The 17,292-nt window shown below is 41.6% G+C and overlaps 1 protein-coding gene across 1 annotated transcript; it reads right to left on the reverse strand.

Annotated features, from left to right (window-relative positions):
• Positions 1-4,176: 4,176 nt before the first annotated feature.
• On the reverse strand, positions 4,177-15,738 carry LOC124166438. The gene is made up of 2 exons (XM_046543970.1): positions 14,656-15,738; positions 4,177-4,326 (listed from the first exon to the last, which is right to left on the reverse strand). The coding sequence occupies exons 1-2, from the start codon at positions 15,736-15,738 to the stop codon at positions 4,177-4,179; spliced, it is 1,233 nt and encodes a 410-aa protein (XP_046399926.1).
• Between the last annotated feature and the right edge of the window lie 1,554 nt (positions 15,739-17,292).

Here is a 17,292-nt window from a genome sequence, read left to right on the forward strand (position 1 = left end):
CAGAAGTAGTAAGCACCTGACTTGGAACAGTGCATTACTTTCACCACGGCTTCATTTTCCAAAACAGATTGAACTTCGCCTGGATAGTAGGTATCATCATACCTTACAACAACCCAGTCCTGCATTGTTACTAGGTCCTTATGACTTATGCTTGTGATGGGTGTTGCAAAATCTTCACAAACTTCAGGTTCTGACATTTCACTGTCAGAATCAAGACTTGGTACTACTCCTTCTTTGCGCTTCGTAGTGTCCTCATTTGTTTCGCCAACTAACACAAATTGGTTTGAACCAGCTGGTGTCACATAGTGCACTTTGTGTGTATTCAAGATCGGAATGGCTGAATCCCAGACATGTTGCACTTCAAGTGCCTTTTCTTGCACATCATTACTAGACGAATACTTTATCATAATGTTGGGATTTCTTAAGGTTGCATCACCAAAGTTTTCTGCAGAGCTCTAAACGATTTCTGTATTATTTACTTTGGCATAATTCCTAACACTTCTCTTTATTGTTCCTCATATCCCATTTACTACCCCTTTCCCGTGGGAGGTTGCAAAGTATTGACAGTGAAATCCTCGAGATCTGTGAAACCTATGGTAGGTGGTTAAGAATTTTCTTATCTTTTATTGCATTAACACTAGAAGCTTCGCATTTTTCCCATGCCTAAAAGAGCCGGCAGCGGTCATTTTGACGTGAAGGTATTTTATCTCGTTGTGGTGTTGTGTGTCAATAATTTTTATCGCATATTATATTTTGAAGTGCGATTATTTTTAAATCTCTTATTTATAATTTCAAATAATAAAGAATATTTATAACAATTAATTTTTCAACTTTAACACAAACTTTGGAGGGTAAGCTCCGCATTGGTGTATGAAATAACTCTGTTATATAACTGTGTAGCAGGCGTCGGTGTATTCCGCCAACAATGATAAGGCTTTTAAGTGGTTTGGACGATGTTTATTGATCCGTTCCAATTTCCAGACTGACTTGCCGGCCGAAAGGCCGCAGTATTTATTCTATGGGTGCACTTCGAGAATACTTTTTTTTTCAAAATATTTATTGCCAAATCACATAGATATATACATTTTGCATTTCACTGAAATTTTTATAAATAAAAAAAAATATTATTTCCAAAAATTGATCATAAGTATATTTGGAGGCCTGGGGATTCGAACGCTCGGCCTCAACCACTGTACTCCTCCGCTAACTGGCCGGACGTCGATCTTTTTTTCTGAATATATGTTTTTATTATCTTTTCAAAGATTGTTTCCCACCATTTGGAGATGTTGTCGTCAATTGACGGATGGTTTAATAGTTGTCTTATCTTTTTTTCAATGTTTTTAACAGCTTCTTCATTTTCCAGTATATTTGAGTCTATTTTCCAGCATGAGTTTTTTGTTTTTTCTGTAATTGTTTGGTCTGTGTGTATCTTGATGGAAATTGCATTGTGGTCTGACGTAGTCATTGGGATGTTTTTGTATTGTTTTATTTTTGTTTTTAGCATTGCGGACGTAAATATGTAGTCTATTCGGGTGTTTGAGTTTTTACCAAATCTGGTGAATTTTGGGGTTTGCGTAGTATCTAATAAACCTGCATCTACTGCAAGCAGGCTTTTTACTAATAGGTGCAGAGATTTAGAAACCTGATAATTTATTTTATTTCTGTTTGAACTGCTGTCTTGGGCTCTATAAATAGAGTTAAAATCTCCGGCCAATATTACTTTTTTATGAAAACAGTTTACATAGGGTATTATTTCTTCGTTAAATATTTTATCTCTATCCTTCCGTCCTTCCGCTCCGGAGGGGGCATAAACATTAATAATGAAGATGTCTTCTACCTGTATGCTCATAATTCTCCCTGAGTCATGTCGTCGGCAGTTGGTCGTATGCAAACCTTTTCTAACGCATATACTAATTCCCAGGTTATGTTCTGAGTGGTTTTCAAAAATATTAAATTTTGGATTGGACCATTTTGATTCTTTATGTACCTCTTGTAATAAGATAACGTCAGCTTTTACGTCATTCAATACACCCCACACCAAATTGATTTTGGCTGGGTTGATGATCCCTGCCGTGTTAAACGTTACTAATGTAATGTCCATGTTAACTTATCAGGAGATCGATAATATACCAAAATATATAAAAAAATCTTCTGTAAACCATAATACCAGAATACCATATCTTGAAAATTTGAAATCCATTGAGAAAAACCATTGTAAAAAATTAGTACAATACATAGTCTAAAAAACCTTTGCTTACATGTCTGCTTAATGTTAAAACAAATTAAGAAAAAATCTTTGGCACATGTTGGGTTCGATTTCCCATTTGTGGTGAGGCTCAAGCGTTCAAACTCCACCACCTTACCACTACACCACTTATGCTTAAGTAAAAACATAGTAAAAATTTGGTTCAAAAACCCTTTACCCTGAGTATGCATCCACCCACCAAAAGTATTACAAAAATATACAATAAACAAGTGAATTTTAGCAATTTTCCATTCGCCTGGCCAGACGATGTTGTTAGCATTCTTAATTACAAAGTAATTAAGCGAAATTATTATTACAATAACCACTTTGCAAAATATCGAGATGGTGGCTCCTGGGCTTGAACCCCCGACCGTCTCCATCGTTCCTCTTCCAAACTCCGACGCTCTACCACTGAGCCATGGGGTCTTGCTGAAAGACCGTCGGATTTTTGGGTTGAGGATCGCCCCTATCATTTTATACATCGTATTGCAAAAAACATGTCGGACACAAACCCTGAAAGACACTTTAAAATTTCCTTAATTTTTTTCTGGCCAGGCATTAAGGAACGAAAACATTACATCTACCTTTTTCTTCTGGCTGTCTTCCTCGAGCGGATCCTCGACTTCAGGCAGGTTCCAAAACCGGTTTTTCGGGTTCCACGGCAGCATGCATGCGTTGAGCAGCCCGGCATTTGGGCTATTTTTAGAACTCTGCCTTGTCCGTCTGTCCTCTGCAGCACGGGCTGCCAACCTGACGATTTTCTCGCCAAGCCTTTGCGAGCTTTTCCGCTCGAGAGTTCTAGTCCTGTTCAGGGAAAGAAAACACAGGGGACCACTGGCCCCCAAATAAACAGATTTCATGCTTTTAATTTGCACTCCTACCCCTGCACCCTTCCCAAAGGTCAATAAGACACCTGATTTTTCCATATTTAATGTGAATAAGTCAATATTTTTTTTCATTTCTTTCTTTTTTTGTTTGATCTTTTAGGAATTGCTCCTTCGTGTATGCTGTCACTTTTTTAGCCTTTTTTGAGAAAGGAGGTGTAGCATTCTTCCTACTGATGCACTGTTTGGTCACTATTGGTCTAGGGTTCGATCCACCAGGCCACCGCTGCTCGTTGAACTGAGGCGAGAAAACACTCAATCAGAGCCTCAATTACATATCTGATCAAATAAATTTTTTTTCCAATATTATACAGATAGACAATCATTTTTAAATTGAAACATTTATACTAATAGTTAGAATTTTCATCTTACACATTTGCCAATGAGATACATTTCCTACACTAAAAATTGACATGGGGGCCTGGGGACTCGAACGCCCGGACCGACCACTCCATCTTCTGTTTACTGGTCGGGCGCTGATCCACCAGGCCAGACCATTATGCGCCTGACTATGTCCGAGCCAGGCGACACGAGGTGGGCGATCCTTGCCGCAGAGCGCAAGATGTGCTCATCCTTAGTTGCCTGATCGACCGCTGCTGCCGCACCCACCTTGAGTTTGTAGTCCTCTGAAAGTGAGGAGTCCGAAGTCGCAACAAGGCCCACTTCGAAGGCACCGTTCACAGCTGGGAGATTCCAAGCAGCCGACATCTCAAAGCACGACTATATAAAGTAGGCGAGGAAATCTAGGAGGTTAGACACTTTGGATTCCACGGCTCTGATGAAAAGAGTACACAAGAACATGAATACAAGTGACAAAACTTTGTCAACGTCAATGTCTGAGTCACAACATAACACATAATTGAACAAAAGCAAAAACACAAACAAATCTCATAAATGAACACAAGGAAAAACCAGCTTAATCTGGCGGTGTTGTCGCATGTTGCTTGGGCCGTCTGCAGCGCCTAAGGGGTTGCACCCGTCTCCCACTGCCTGGCTCCGACTGCGGCTCGTCAGGGGGTCCAGGAGCGGTAGAAGCTGCAGGCTCTACTAGTTTGGGGAACCAGAACCACCGGGGACTGGTTCAACTGGCCTCACAGGATCTGCCACCATCAGCATGGCTGCAGCCACTCTGGCAGTTATCTCCTCCTGCGTAAGGACCTGAACGGGGAATTGCCCCTGCTGCACCACTGTGCTAGACTGGACGAACCGAGCGCATGTGGCTTCAAAGCTATCACTGAAATCGGGGTAGCTTTGAACTTTCCCGCGAAGGAAGGAAAAGGCCACCGGGGTCGACACGTCACGTTCAGGAAACCACTCACTACAATCATCTCAGACCCTTGTGATCCATTATATCTTTCACGAAACATTTTATGTGCACACATCACAATACAAAGAAAAACCATAATTATAGAAACGGTGAAACACTCAAAATTTTGTTATATAAAAAAATCACATGAGAACACTTTATTTTAAAATGGATCACCATAAACAAGGAGATACATGTACCACAAATAAAAGTTTTTTTAAATGCATCATTACACAGTCAACCTTTGTAAATTTGTGATAAAAGATCTCTTGCATCCCTGCTTAAAGATTGAGTTCCTTTTCCTTTAAATATTTATTTAATGCAACATTTCCACTTAAAATGTCGTGAATATATCTTGCCATTATTAAAACCATTACTTCTGTCTTGAATGAGGGAAACACTAGAAAATCCAATTTTAGTAGTTAAATATTGTCTATATCTCCCTCCACAAACAGGTTTATATTTTTAAAGGTTCTATTAATTTTATTCCATTCATTCTTAATCTTCGAGAATTGCATAAATTTATGCCTTATGTCTTCAGACACATTGCAATGTACACATTTGCCTGTCGTGTCTAACCCTATTTTGTGTAATTTTCCTCTTGTTGTAACCAGATCATTTACCACGTTAAAAATGGCTATCTTATAGTCTATGGGCATATTAACACTCTTTAAGCTCTTCCATGTGTTTTTGTTTATATTTCTACAAGATTTATTGTCATGCCTGTTTGGCTGTCATTCCTCTTTATGCATGATTAGATAATTATATACCTTTTTGTTTTTACTAGGTCAGCCATTTTATGGGAATTCGCGTAAATGGAAGGGCAGACAGAGCGGCGAAAGAGGCCCTATCCGATTTAGAACCTGACACATCGCTGGTACCTGCCGAAGATCTCAAGGTGGAATGGAAGAACGTCGTTCTAAACCAGTGGAAAGAACACTGGAGTTCCCAAACAAGGAACAAACTGAGTTGCGTGAAACCTGACATATCAGGGTGGGCCTCATCTATCAGGGGTACGCGGAGAGAGGAGGTTGTAATTACACGACTGAGGATAGGATACTGCGCCATGACTCACTCTTATCTCTTCATGGAAGATAAAATCCCGCCTCAGTGTAATGTATGTGACTCCGTTATTAGTGTAAGACATTTCTTGACAGAGTGTGATTTTAACCGAGTACGGCGAAATAGAATGAACCTTGTCGGAAGATTTAACTGTCCGTGACGAACCTGAGCGACTTAGCCGGGTAAAAATTTTTTTGAAAGTGACTGGCCTTCTACACAAAGGTTAGCATAACTTCTCGAAATTTTTAGCATAAGATATGGTGTGGTGCAAAATGACCTCAGATGTTGAGCACCCTTTAAACAATATTACTACTACTTAGCCTTACGTTTACGGACGAAATCAAAAAGAAAAAAATGAGGATCAGGAATCCGAATGGTGGAGAGAGCAAGAAATGAAGGGGGTAGAAAAGAAATGAGATTAGGGAATTCCCGCCTTACCTTGTCTTCGCCAATCCGGTGGTGTCCGTCCTCCCGTCGACGAGAGAAAAGTGAAGTCGTCCTCGCTCGAGCTTCGGCGAGATAATACCGAGTGTCCTCTTCGCCTGAACATCGGTAAACGAATGCGATTTGTGCAATGGTTCTTTCCCTGAACTTGTGAAGCCATATACTCGCACAAAGAAACAAATACCAAGGAATGCAATGGAAAAAGGGAGAAAGCAGGAAATCCAACTTAAAAGAATGGAGAATTAAATGGCTGTTCCGGCCCGAACACTGTAGATGAGCCTTGTTCATTTGATGGATTACGTCTTCTTTTTTTACGCAATGCATCGGCTTTTTCGGAAAGTCCATCGTCTTCAACAACGCAGTCTTCGTTGGCGACTACGCCAGTCAATTCGTGAATTAAGGTCGATGACAGGAGCGTCATTGATGTTTATTTTGTCGAACTTTTAAATTTTGTAGCTGTGAAAGAAACTAAGCGTTGCAAAAATAAGAGCATAAAAAGAAATTGAAGTTGAAAAAGCGTTTTTTTTTCAGGAAGAATAACTTATAAATTTGTGACAGCTGAATAGTTAATGCTAATATTCAAATTCTATTTTATGTGTATCATTGAAAATTATGCCTTTTTATAAAATTGCAACTGCATTTAAAAAATGTATTTATTTAATTTATTTTCTACGGTAAATACCATTTTAAAAACTTGTAAAATGCGGACTTTGATCAATCTTTGACCATAACCAAATTAAAAATATTCTATAATTCTAGAACCAAACATATTCCAATGCATAATCTTGTATTGTAATATCTCTTTAAGTACGCAATATCCTTGATCTATTGCAGTGACTTAAGAATTTGACAAGGAGTGTGTCAGAATTTTAAACATAGAAACAACTCTTAAACTTAATTTAATAATTTGGAAGTTAACACAACAAAATTTAGCCAATTCGCATAGGTTTTTTCGGAACACTACATGATTGTCACTTGTTGTGAAATTCCTATGTTTACTATTTCTTGAGTGTCTGGACTATTGTATTGCACTTACTCGAGGACGAGTTTCATCTTCTATTTTTAATTTGAATTCAAATGAATAGGTGACAATCAACTATTCCGTTTATAAAATCCCGCCAGCTAGAAAGAACCAGCCGTACACCATAGAGTTCACCAACATTAGCGCTACGACGCGTCGTTTGAAGCCTATGCCTGTTTTGTGCACGCCCGTTGAGCCCACTATGTCGTCGCTTCCTGCGGACGACCAGCGTGGGAGCATGTGGTAAAGAAAGGGATTCCGCTCCCACATGCAGAGCGAGGTTGGACCACATCCCGACTCGCTCGCACATAATGCGAGAGTGCAACCAATTTTCCGCTTATGAAAATTTTGCGGGAAAAATGAAAAGAGCCGCCTCTTCAAACACTATTTCCACGCAAGGGGCTTCAGGGAGAGTGGAAGAGATGATAAACGGGGATGGAGATGAAGGGAGTGGAGTTAAAAGCGACATTTCGTCCAATAGGGTGGATCAATGTACGAAGCACAACGTTTTATCACGTCCTTTTTTTAATTGCAAAATAAAGCACGTGTGGGAGACAGGCACAGTGGGACAGTTATAGCATTTAATTTTTATTCCCCACACAGTTACTTGTAAATGGAAAACTTTGGTTCTATTGCTTGGAGAGTATATAAAAAACGTATAAAAATCTGCAAGTAATGCAATTAACTGAAAAAAGTTGAAATACTTATGATACTTATTAGTTGAAAAGTGTTCCACTCTGCCCCAGGCTGGGGCAGAGTGGGACAAGCTTGCATTAGTAAATAAAATACAAAGTTTAAATTAATTGAGGGTACAAATGAATTACTTTTTGAAGTTATTATAAATTAATAGGTGAAATATACATGCAAGTGAATATATTAATCAAGAATTTTTATTCAAGATTCTTGAGCGGATAAAAAATATTTAGTCTTGTAATTAAAAATTTAAATCACTGCATACAATGTTTTTCATCAAATTTTAATGAAGTTCTTTTTTAATTAAGGCTTAAGTTCTGTCTAATGTCCTTTTCGGCAAATTTAATCACTTTGTTGTAAAATTGTAGCTATTTATTCGATTTGCAATTCCTTTTTGCAGTCTTAAATTTTCTTGACAATTTTACGTCACATTAATTTTTCAACGTTTTCTTATGAGCAGGTAGTTTTTCTCCCTTTCCTTTGATGGAATTAACTTTTCAGTTTCTTTGTAATTGGTGTATCCGTATTCCATAGGGATCTTCCATCTTTTCATCTGTGTAGTATTTTTAGACATTTGCCTGTTGGATTTTAGAAAAGGACGTATTTCCTCGGGGGGTGACAACTTTGCTCTCTAAAACGAAGTTTTTACTCCGGGATGTCTTGGGCTTTCGAGATTCGCATCGGGGTCTAAATGCAGTTCTAAAGGTGCGACAAACTGATCTTTGACAGTGGCTTGGCCAAGGTCTTTGTCATTAAAAAATACTTGGGTTAACAGGGCATATTCCGGTTGCACTAAACGTAGAAATACTATGAGATGTAAATGCTTTTTTATACCTTGTACTTACTAAATCAGCCAAGTTGCATATCGTTATCCTCTCACTGGGGTGGTTTCTTATCTATTCACGGTCATTTTAATATTTTTTTCAGAGGCGAACGCACAGTTATTTAATGGCTGCGGTTTGTGACTGTAGTGAGGTGGTAAAGTAAACAGTGCCACCCCTTTCATTTTACCAACTCAATAAATCCGACAGTAATATACGATTCATGGTTGTGTAAAATTAGCAGTGCAGGATTTTCTGTAGAAAAGTTAGCATGATCGATGAAATGTCTTAAAAACCAGTAAAAATAAATTGGAAGTCATCCATCCGGAAGGGCTTTCGATACCTACTGATCCTTGGAGACACTTAAACAGTATTTTCAGGAGGATTTTCACCCTAGATAAAACAAAACGGAGGAACTGTATTAACCTGGGCATTTATAATATAACACTATGTCATTGATGAGCTTCTTTCATAGGAGGAAACTTCACGTATTTGTTTTTCACCTTTAGGGGCTATCACTTTTCAATGGAGTTGAATGGTAGTGAAACCTTTTTCATCATGGTTTTTATACACTTCCAGCGGAAAATACGTGTTTCAAATATAGAGCTGATAGATCGGAAAAATGCACTCACACCCCTCTTGTAGAAGCCCACGGCTCCTGCCAGTGAGGTTGCCTCTGGTTTCCGAAGGCTAATCGAAGGATTCCGTTTCATAAAACCGTAAAACCAATCATAATCTGCGATTTCTTTCTAAATCAACTGTCCCACTGTACCCCGTGTCCCACTGTACCCGTGTCCCACTGTACCCCGTGTCCCACTGTACCCCGTGTCCCACTGTACCCCGTGTCCCACTGTACCCCGTGTCCCACTGTACCCCGTGTCCCACTGTGCTCCAGTCTTCCCTATATGTTCACATGAAAGGACCTCCGATTCCTAGAACTTTACTAAGTGTGCCGAATTATTTTGATATGCAGAACGACCCCGCACGGAGGGAAGAGGGTGATCTCTTCCTTTGGGGAGCCGCGCCCCCACGGACCCGAGCCCACCGAGGAGACAACCTCGTAAATAACCCCGTCGTTCGCTCGGATAGTGTCCAGACAGCATGTGACTCTGCTGTTCTGAGTAGCCGTAACATCTGGCGTCCAGAATCACCCACGTGTTTGCCGTGCGTGGAGACCCGTACATGGGGGAGAAAGGGATCCTGGTGGGTGAGTTCTCCGGCACCCAGTTGGGCGTCGGAAACCCGGTATAGGCCGGAGTTCAATACCCCACTTCGGCCCTGGATTCCCCGCAAAACGGGCGGCCGAGAAAAGCCCATCTCGGTAATCGGCTCCTGGCGGCTGGGAAGCTTGGCGGCTCCTTCCGAGATTACGCCAGGACGGGTTAGTGCTGGAGATATGGGGGTCTCCGTAGGGCGGCTGAAATCGTGTGGGATCGGAGGGCCCCCGCGCTGGAGGTCATAACCCAAAAGAGACCCCTTATCGAAGGTTCCTATATCCCTTGGGTAGCCCTGGCGACCACTCCGGATCTCAGCGTGGGGTCCCAAATGTGTGGCTCCGTGGTGGGTGGGGAGCCCAGGGGATGAAAAAAGTTCTTAAGTTTGATGGAGTCGATTAGTCTTCCTCCATCAAAAAGATCCCGCCCGGGTGGGGAGAAAAGTGTTTTGAAAGCTCGAGGCGGTTTTTGTCTATGAAATGCGCCAGAGAAGGTGAAACTCGGAAAAAGTTGTCTCCCTTTTTTCATAAAAAAAGCTATGCAAACGATAATTACAGTAGAGCCAAATTCGGTGAAAAACTAAGAGATGTTACCCTACTAATAGAGACTGCGAACATCATGCAAGCTGAAAAATTGCTTAAAACTGAAAAATTACACGACATCCCAGTTAAAGTCGAGGTTCACCGCATTTTAAATACCTACAAGGGAGTAATAAGTCACTACGACCTTCTTTACGTGGAACCAAAAGAGATCAAGAGAGAGATGGCCTCCCGGGATGTCATCGACTGCCGTAGTCTGACTACGAAGCGAAACGGTGAAGTGATTAATACCACGTCAGTAATCCTCACGTTCGCTTTTGACAAACTGCCCGGTAAAGTCTTCTTAGGATACGAATCGGTACCTGTGCGACCATTCTTTCCTCAACCGATGCGCTGCTTCCAATGCCAAAAATTCGGCCACATCGCACCGCGATGTGAGGGCAAGGTCACCTGCCCGCGCTGCGGCAAGGACAAGCACGATGGGGACAAATGTGCTGAAGAGGCCTGCTGCGTGAATTGCGAGGTTACCCATGCGGCTTACTCTCGCGATAGCCCGAAAATGATAGAGGAACGGAAGATCATGGAAATTAAAGCTGTGGAAAAAATATCTTACCTAGAGGCAAGGAAAAAGTTTAAAGTCCTTAGTGCCTCCACTTTCTCGCGTTCCTTTGCAGCAATCGCCTCCACTCCAGTTAAGAAGTGCAACATCTCCACACAGACAGAACCTGAAAAGCAGAAAGATGTATTTAAAAAACAAATGCGAGTAATAGTAGCAATAATAAAAAAACACCCCTAACACCTCCGTAGTGTCCCCAAAAAAGACAACAAAGAAAACCACCGAAAAACCTGACCAGCGATAGAAAACTCCACCTCCTGGTCCCTCCGGCTAAGGTTTGGAACCGATGCAGGAGGACATGGACGAAGATCTCTGTATTGCGGACACATATCGAAAAAGTCAGGAATAAGGGAAGGATAAGTCGCTTAAAGCGATGATTCCACAGATTTCCGGGCTAATACTGCTCCAAGTTTTAATATTTACATACATATTTTGTTTTTTTTTTCTGTTTTTATCTTTTACCCTTTTTAAACCTCTTTACGACTTTTACATTACAATTCCATAAATGATGGTAACCCTTTATATATATGCCTAAAAGAAACGCATTTTAAATCAACAGACGGGATTTTAAAGGGATATAGTATTGAAATTTATTGAAATTGATCCTGCTTCTTCATTAGAAATTCTTTTGGTTAAGTGTGGTTTTCCATGCTGACCCTTGAGGTACCACAAACAGCTCTTTGGTAACCCGATTCCAGCATTCAAACAAATGAATATGAATGCCGATGGCCGGTCCGTCGCGCCAATGATTGCGGACCTCTTCAGTTTCACCAACTGGCAGGATCCCTAATCATGGACGCCCTACTGTCACCATGATTAAGACGCCTTCAAAACAGGCCCCATTCGCAAAGAAATACTTTGCCAAATAACATTCCTGATAAGATAGAAACCGGAACTCAAAGATTGCAGGAGAATCCTCGACTCCTCCACGTGACAACGCATCTCCACAGTCCTGCGTAAGAAATTTTATTTTTTATAGTTTTTTTATTACGTTAATAAAGTTCTAATCATTCTTGTTCCGAATAAATATATACTCCCCACCAGCCATGCGGAACTTCCACGCATTTCAGTTAATGTCATAATCATATTGCATTCCTTATAATGGGGATAAGTAAATTGATATAATGTAAAGAAAATTAATAATACCGTACTCCAAAGAACCTCCTTCTTGGAGCCCACGCATTAATATATCAAGCTAGATGCTTTGCATTAACGCGTTGCCATACATCATACCGTGTACTAATATATTTTCTCCACTAAAACAACTATTAATTTTCTCTTCCACGGTATTGAATTTATTTGTGGTGTTGGTTTTTGTTTGTTATAACATGCATAAATCACTATTTCTTCATAGTGTGTAACAAAAATTGACCTCCAGTCATGCGGAACTTCAAAGTTATCAAAGTTTTACGAAAATAATGTAAATTATTCATTCAGGGATAACAATGAGTTAAACAAAGAGTAAATTAACCTGTCAATATTTATACGAAGTTCATTTTGATTAATCAACATGCAATACTAAATAATTAATAGGTTATTTTTGTATTTTAGTTTTTTAAATTTTTTAAATATTTTTGTATTTTTTAAATTCAAACGACTACTGTTTCTACCTACGAATTACGAAAGCAATCCCCTCCATTTCCCTAGTCTTCAATCTTCTTGGACACCAATTCCAGCGAGCTATATAAAGGTCTTCCTATATCCTCAACGCTTTATCATGGAATGGGTAATCGCATTCCAACAATAGTACCTACTCGCGGAAACCATTCCCTCTGGCATTTCCATGATCCTACTCTATAGTCTCCTTGGAGACCCACTCATTCGGGCGAGGCTTAGGTCTTCATAACAACTTTGACACTTTATCATGGAAGCCACGGGAGGCGTTACCGCATTCAAGCAACACTACTCACTACTCGGCCTTCACATGTCCCTACTCTACAATCTTCTTGGTGACCAACTCTTGTCGAGCGAGAATAAGGTCACACTAAGCACCTCAAAGCGTAGTCATGGAAGGCATTCTCGTACTTCTCGTAGCAATCCTGCACAACTCAGTGCAGCGCATATTTATGAATCCGGATCGTGAATACGCAGGTGGATGGTCTTCTTTTTTCTCGTGCGAAATCTTCGAGGATGATGCGGGCAGAATGAGGACATTCTTTCAATATTCTTTCTTCAGTTACCAAAATTTTGACGTCTTCTGCTCTTCGAGACCTTCCCAAGGCTACATTATATTTCCCATGGAAGAAAACAATACTACTTTGGTCTTCGCCAGGAATAAAAAAAAATATTGGCATTCATTTACTGCGACGCCTTCATTGGACACCGTTTCCCGATTACTTGAATTCTATATTATTCCTGTGTAAAGCATTTTTAAACCATGAATTACGAGAGGAAATAGTCACCGTTACCATAAAAAGTCAGCGTCGTTGTAGTGTTTCTATTTGAGTAAACTATTTCAAAAACTACATGTTTTTCCCGGCCAAACGTAATTATCGTGTTCGTGTATCTAATAATTCTCTCATAACAATATTCATTTTGTGGGCACTGTCATTACTTACTCTGTTTTCAGTTACCAAGACTTTCACGTCGTTCACTGATCTAACGCGGCCTAGAGCAACGTACAATTGACCGTGAGAAAATACATCGCTCCGCAAGTCGACGCCTACTTTTTCCAGGGCCTGGCCTTGAGACTTATTTATAGTGACTCCGTACGCCACTTAGAATGGAAATTGCTTACGGATCATTTCTATCCCCGATTTGGAAACGGCAAATTTAAAAGGTATTCTAGGGATCATTACTGTGTCTATCGCATTCGGAATTCTTGCTTCAATGAATCGCCGGGATATTTTTTCTACGATAACTTTCGTCCCGTTTACTAAACGATCTTCAAAGCTGATGTTTCTAATCAATATGGCCACGCAGCCAGCCTTCAACTCTAGAATGTGATCTGAGACACCTGTGTGACTTATTGCATTAAGAACGCCCGTGTGAATTAGTGTGTTATCCACCGCCCCCGCGCACGGTGGTGTGCTATCCGCGCTGCACAGACGAACTATTTCTCCCGGTAGCATCTCCAATATAATTCTATTTATTTCTGAAATATTGAGATTAGTGCCCGACAGAATGGCGCGGTTACAGTATAGGGCTGGATTATTTAAAACATCAGCGGGATATACGAAATCGATAAGCTCCTGCAATAAAGCGGTGAATGAAATCCTACGGAGAGGAATGGTTTGATATTCCCCCATAGCTACGGTTGGGATTCTATCTTCCCCGACAGCAAGAATGAACTCTTGAGTACGCTCGTTCGTCTCGAGAGCGAAGAATGGAACGCAGTTTTTTCTTAATCATTATAGGCCATAATTCGGATGATTTAAGGGAAGCGTCGATTATGTCGGCCTTTGACCCATCTGGAATAATAGGCGGTATTTGTCTGAAGTCGCCGGCTAGCACTACAACTTTCCCCTCGAACGCCGCTTCCACCTGACAAATATCCCTCAGTGATCGGTCTAGAATATGTATTGTGTTATTATGTGACATGGGCGCCTTATCCCAAATGATTAACGAAGCCCTACGTATAAGATCGGTCCTCTGGCTCCCTCCGGTAATGCCGCACGGTGCATTTGGGTCGTCCGTCTCTAGCGGTAGTTGAAACATTGAATGCGCGGTGATACTCCCTTCGTGATTCAAAGCTGCTATTCCTGTTGAGGCTGTGCATAACACAATGGCGCCCTCTGCAAGCATCGTAGCCGTCAGGTGATTTAAAACTACGGTTATCCCCGTCCCGCTTGGCCCATCAATAAAAAATACTCTATCCCTCATCTGGACATCCCTAACATCGGTGATAACGGTGTCGACCACGCTAAGCTGTTCCTCCGTCAGCTTGGGACGCCACTCCTCAACTGCCCTGGAGGCGTCCTCGGGATTCCAACGTACCTCTTCTCGACCGAGTTCCGTGGTTACGTCTTCGACCTCAGGAGGCCCATGTCCCTCAAACATCTTCCGTGAGGACGAAGCATATGGTCTATATCGCATAGGGCGTGCTGGTAGGCCGCTCTTTCGTCGAAACGTCCCGAGTAGTCCTCGCTCAGGGGGCCCTGGAATCTTTCCCATAAACATAATGACGGCGAAGAAGAGTTGTCGCAGGCCTCTTCCCGTCTTGAAAATCGCAGCCTCTTCTAGCGCGTGTCCGTATTCGCTCAGTTCGTCGAGCAACCCTCTTGCCATTGCCGCTTCTTGAAAGGATCCGTAGGTAACGGCGTCTACGGTGCGCAACTCCTCGTAGCTCCTACATGGGGATCGCGCCGGGAGCATTCTGAGAAAGAACAATTCCTCCAGCGTGGAGGAGAGCCACCGAAGTTGAGCTACGCTGCTTCCACGCTGTCGCTTACTGATGAAATGATTTCCATCGTCGAAAGGAATGCTCCCTGGTTTAGCGGTCGTATCCACTACGTGCTGTTCATAAAAATCTATTAACGTCAACGGCGTGAATTCTGGTTCGTCCGGCCTATTCAAATACAATGTTAACTTGGATTTGCTCCTCTGAAGCGCCTCCCTCTCCTGTCCTGGGCGGAATATCACGTTATCCTGCTGTGGGAGGAAGTTTGGTAAATTGAACACGGTCGGTTCCCGGCAACTGAGATCATATTCTAATATACGCCATAAGGCCTCGCAGGCACTGATGTATTGGAGGTTGGCGTGGTCGTCCATCGATTGGTCCTCTACGATCGCTACTCTCGCGCGGTCTGGTCCCTTGTTTATGTATTTGAACAAATACTTTACGACTCTTTGACTGGTGGCCACTTCCAGGTTACAGTGGCATTCCATTAGGAGGAGAACTACAGGATTGCAAGGGACAATCCACTCATCCGTGACGACCCGGTTCCTTCTCATCTCGACGGTCCTATCGCAAGGCCTACGGTAAAGAATGAACCGTTCGGCGTGAGTGACTTCGTTTGCAGACCGTGGGTACCGCTTCGAACATTTCCCGGCGTCCCAGTCCATGCACGGTGCATTAGGGTTTTTAATGCCGCATGGTCCGTATTTGTCGACGCACCACTAACCCCAAACCTACTATAGAGCGTTCCACATTTAGTTGACAGCATGGGCTCTTATGGAGAATCGTTTCCCATGTTAATCTCCATAAGGCCGGGAGCGCGGTGTTGTCAATAACAGCACCAAAATTAATGTTGCGTTATGCACTGATTAAAAATTGCATTCTAATGTAGAAAGAGATGCTGCATTCATTGGTGCCAATAGTTTTTCGATAAAAATTATAACAAAAGCTATAAAAAACATTTCGTTAAATTTCCGTAAGAAACGTGTATTTTTTTACTTTATCTTCTTCTCGCAATTTCTGCCTGACCTTTGCCTGTCTTGAATTGAATCTTCTGCAAAACATTCTTCACACTATTTTCTCCTTGAAGGTCTTCACCAATTGTACAAATATTGAGTTAAAATGTTGTTATGCCGACGTAACACCCTTTAGGACAAGAAAATTTTGATTTTTGCAGGGTAAAAAGTAGTCGCCTACTAACTTACGTTTCTTACGTCGTAGGTCCCTATATGCTGCGTATCAAATGTGAAGAAAACTACAAGGTTATTTTTGGTGAAAAAATCATCAACTTACATCAATTCTGAAGCGAGTTACAAGGTTTTGATCTTAAGAAAAAATATTACGGTGCCGCTGGGCCGGGCTTCTTGCTTTTTCTTGCGCGCAGAGGGAAAATTCTCGGGCGGAAAAGGAGTTTTTTGTCAATGCATACTATGAAATGTATTTATCTATTCGTTTGATATCCTAAACAGAGAATACTCATACGTCGTAACAGCAGTGTTTTTATCTGAATACATTGATACACGAAAGTATGCAAGCGGCTTGGAAATAAGACGCTTTCGCCTTGGGTGTTTAGGTCCCATCGCGGAAACCAAGAAAAAGAATATCTCATAATCCGTGCGAAACACTACCCCATCCAGTGCACGTCTTTTACAAAAGGGGGCTTGGGTTTTCTCTAAGTTCCTTTCATAGGGTACCATAAAACCTGCACCAAAAGCGACCCTAGCCGGAGGGGCCGTGGGAAGAATTTACGAAGGCGTTCAGTTTGCCATTGCATTTTTTTGGAGTGAACAAGTGTTGTGTGGTCTGCAAGTGTGTTTCACACTTATCTTTGCTGTAACACGCCCAATCAATACGTCCGATACAAAGAAGAGGAGAAAAGGTGAGAAGCTCATAAGCCGCGAAAGACAGTTGGTGCTCAAAGTCTTCTCGTACTTAAGGAAATCTCTCATTATTAGTGAGGCCTGCCGAGAAGCCTCGAAGGCTACTGGGTGCTAGGAGTTCACTATTTACAGAGTGAGAAAGGAAAGTTCCCGTGGTCCATTGGTAACTCCTTCAAAAACTAAAGAAATTAGACAGCCTTACAAAAATTCGAGAGCAGTGATTTTCGACGG

Source organism: Ischnura elegans, chromosome 10, assembly GCF_921293095.1.
Source record: "Ischnura elegans chromosome 10, ioIscEleg1.1, whole genome shotgun sequence".
Classification (NCBI taxonomy): Eukaryota; Metazoa; Arthropoda; class Insecta; order Odonata; family Coenagrionidae; genus Ischnura; species Ischnura elegans.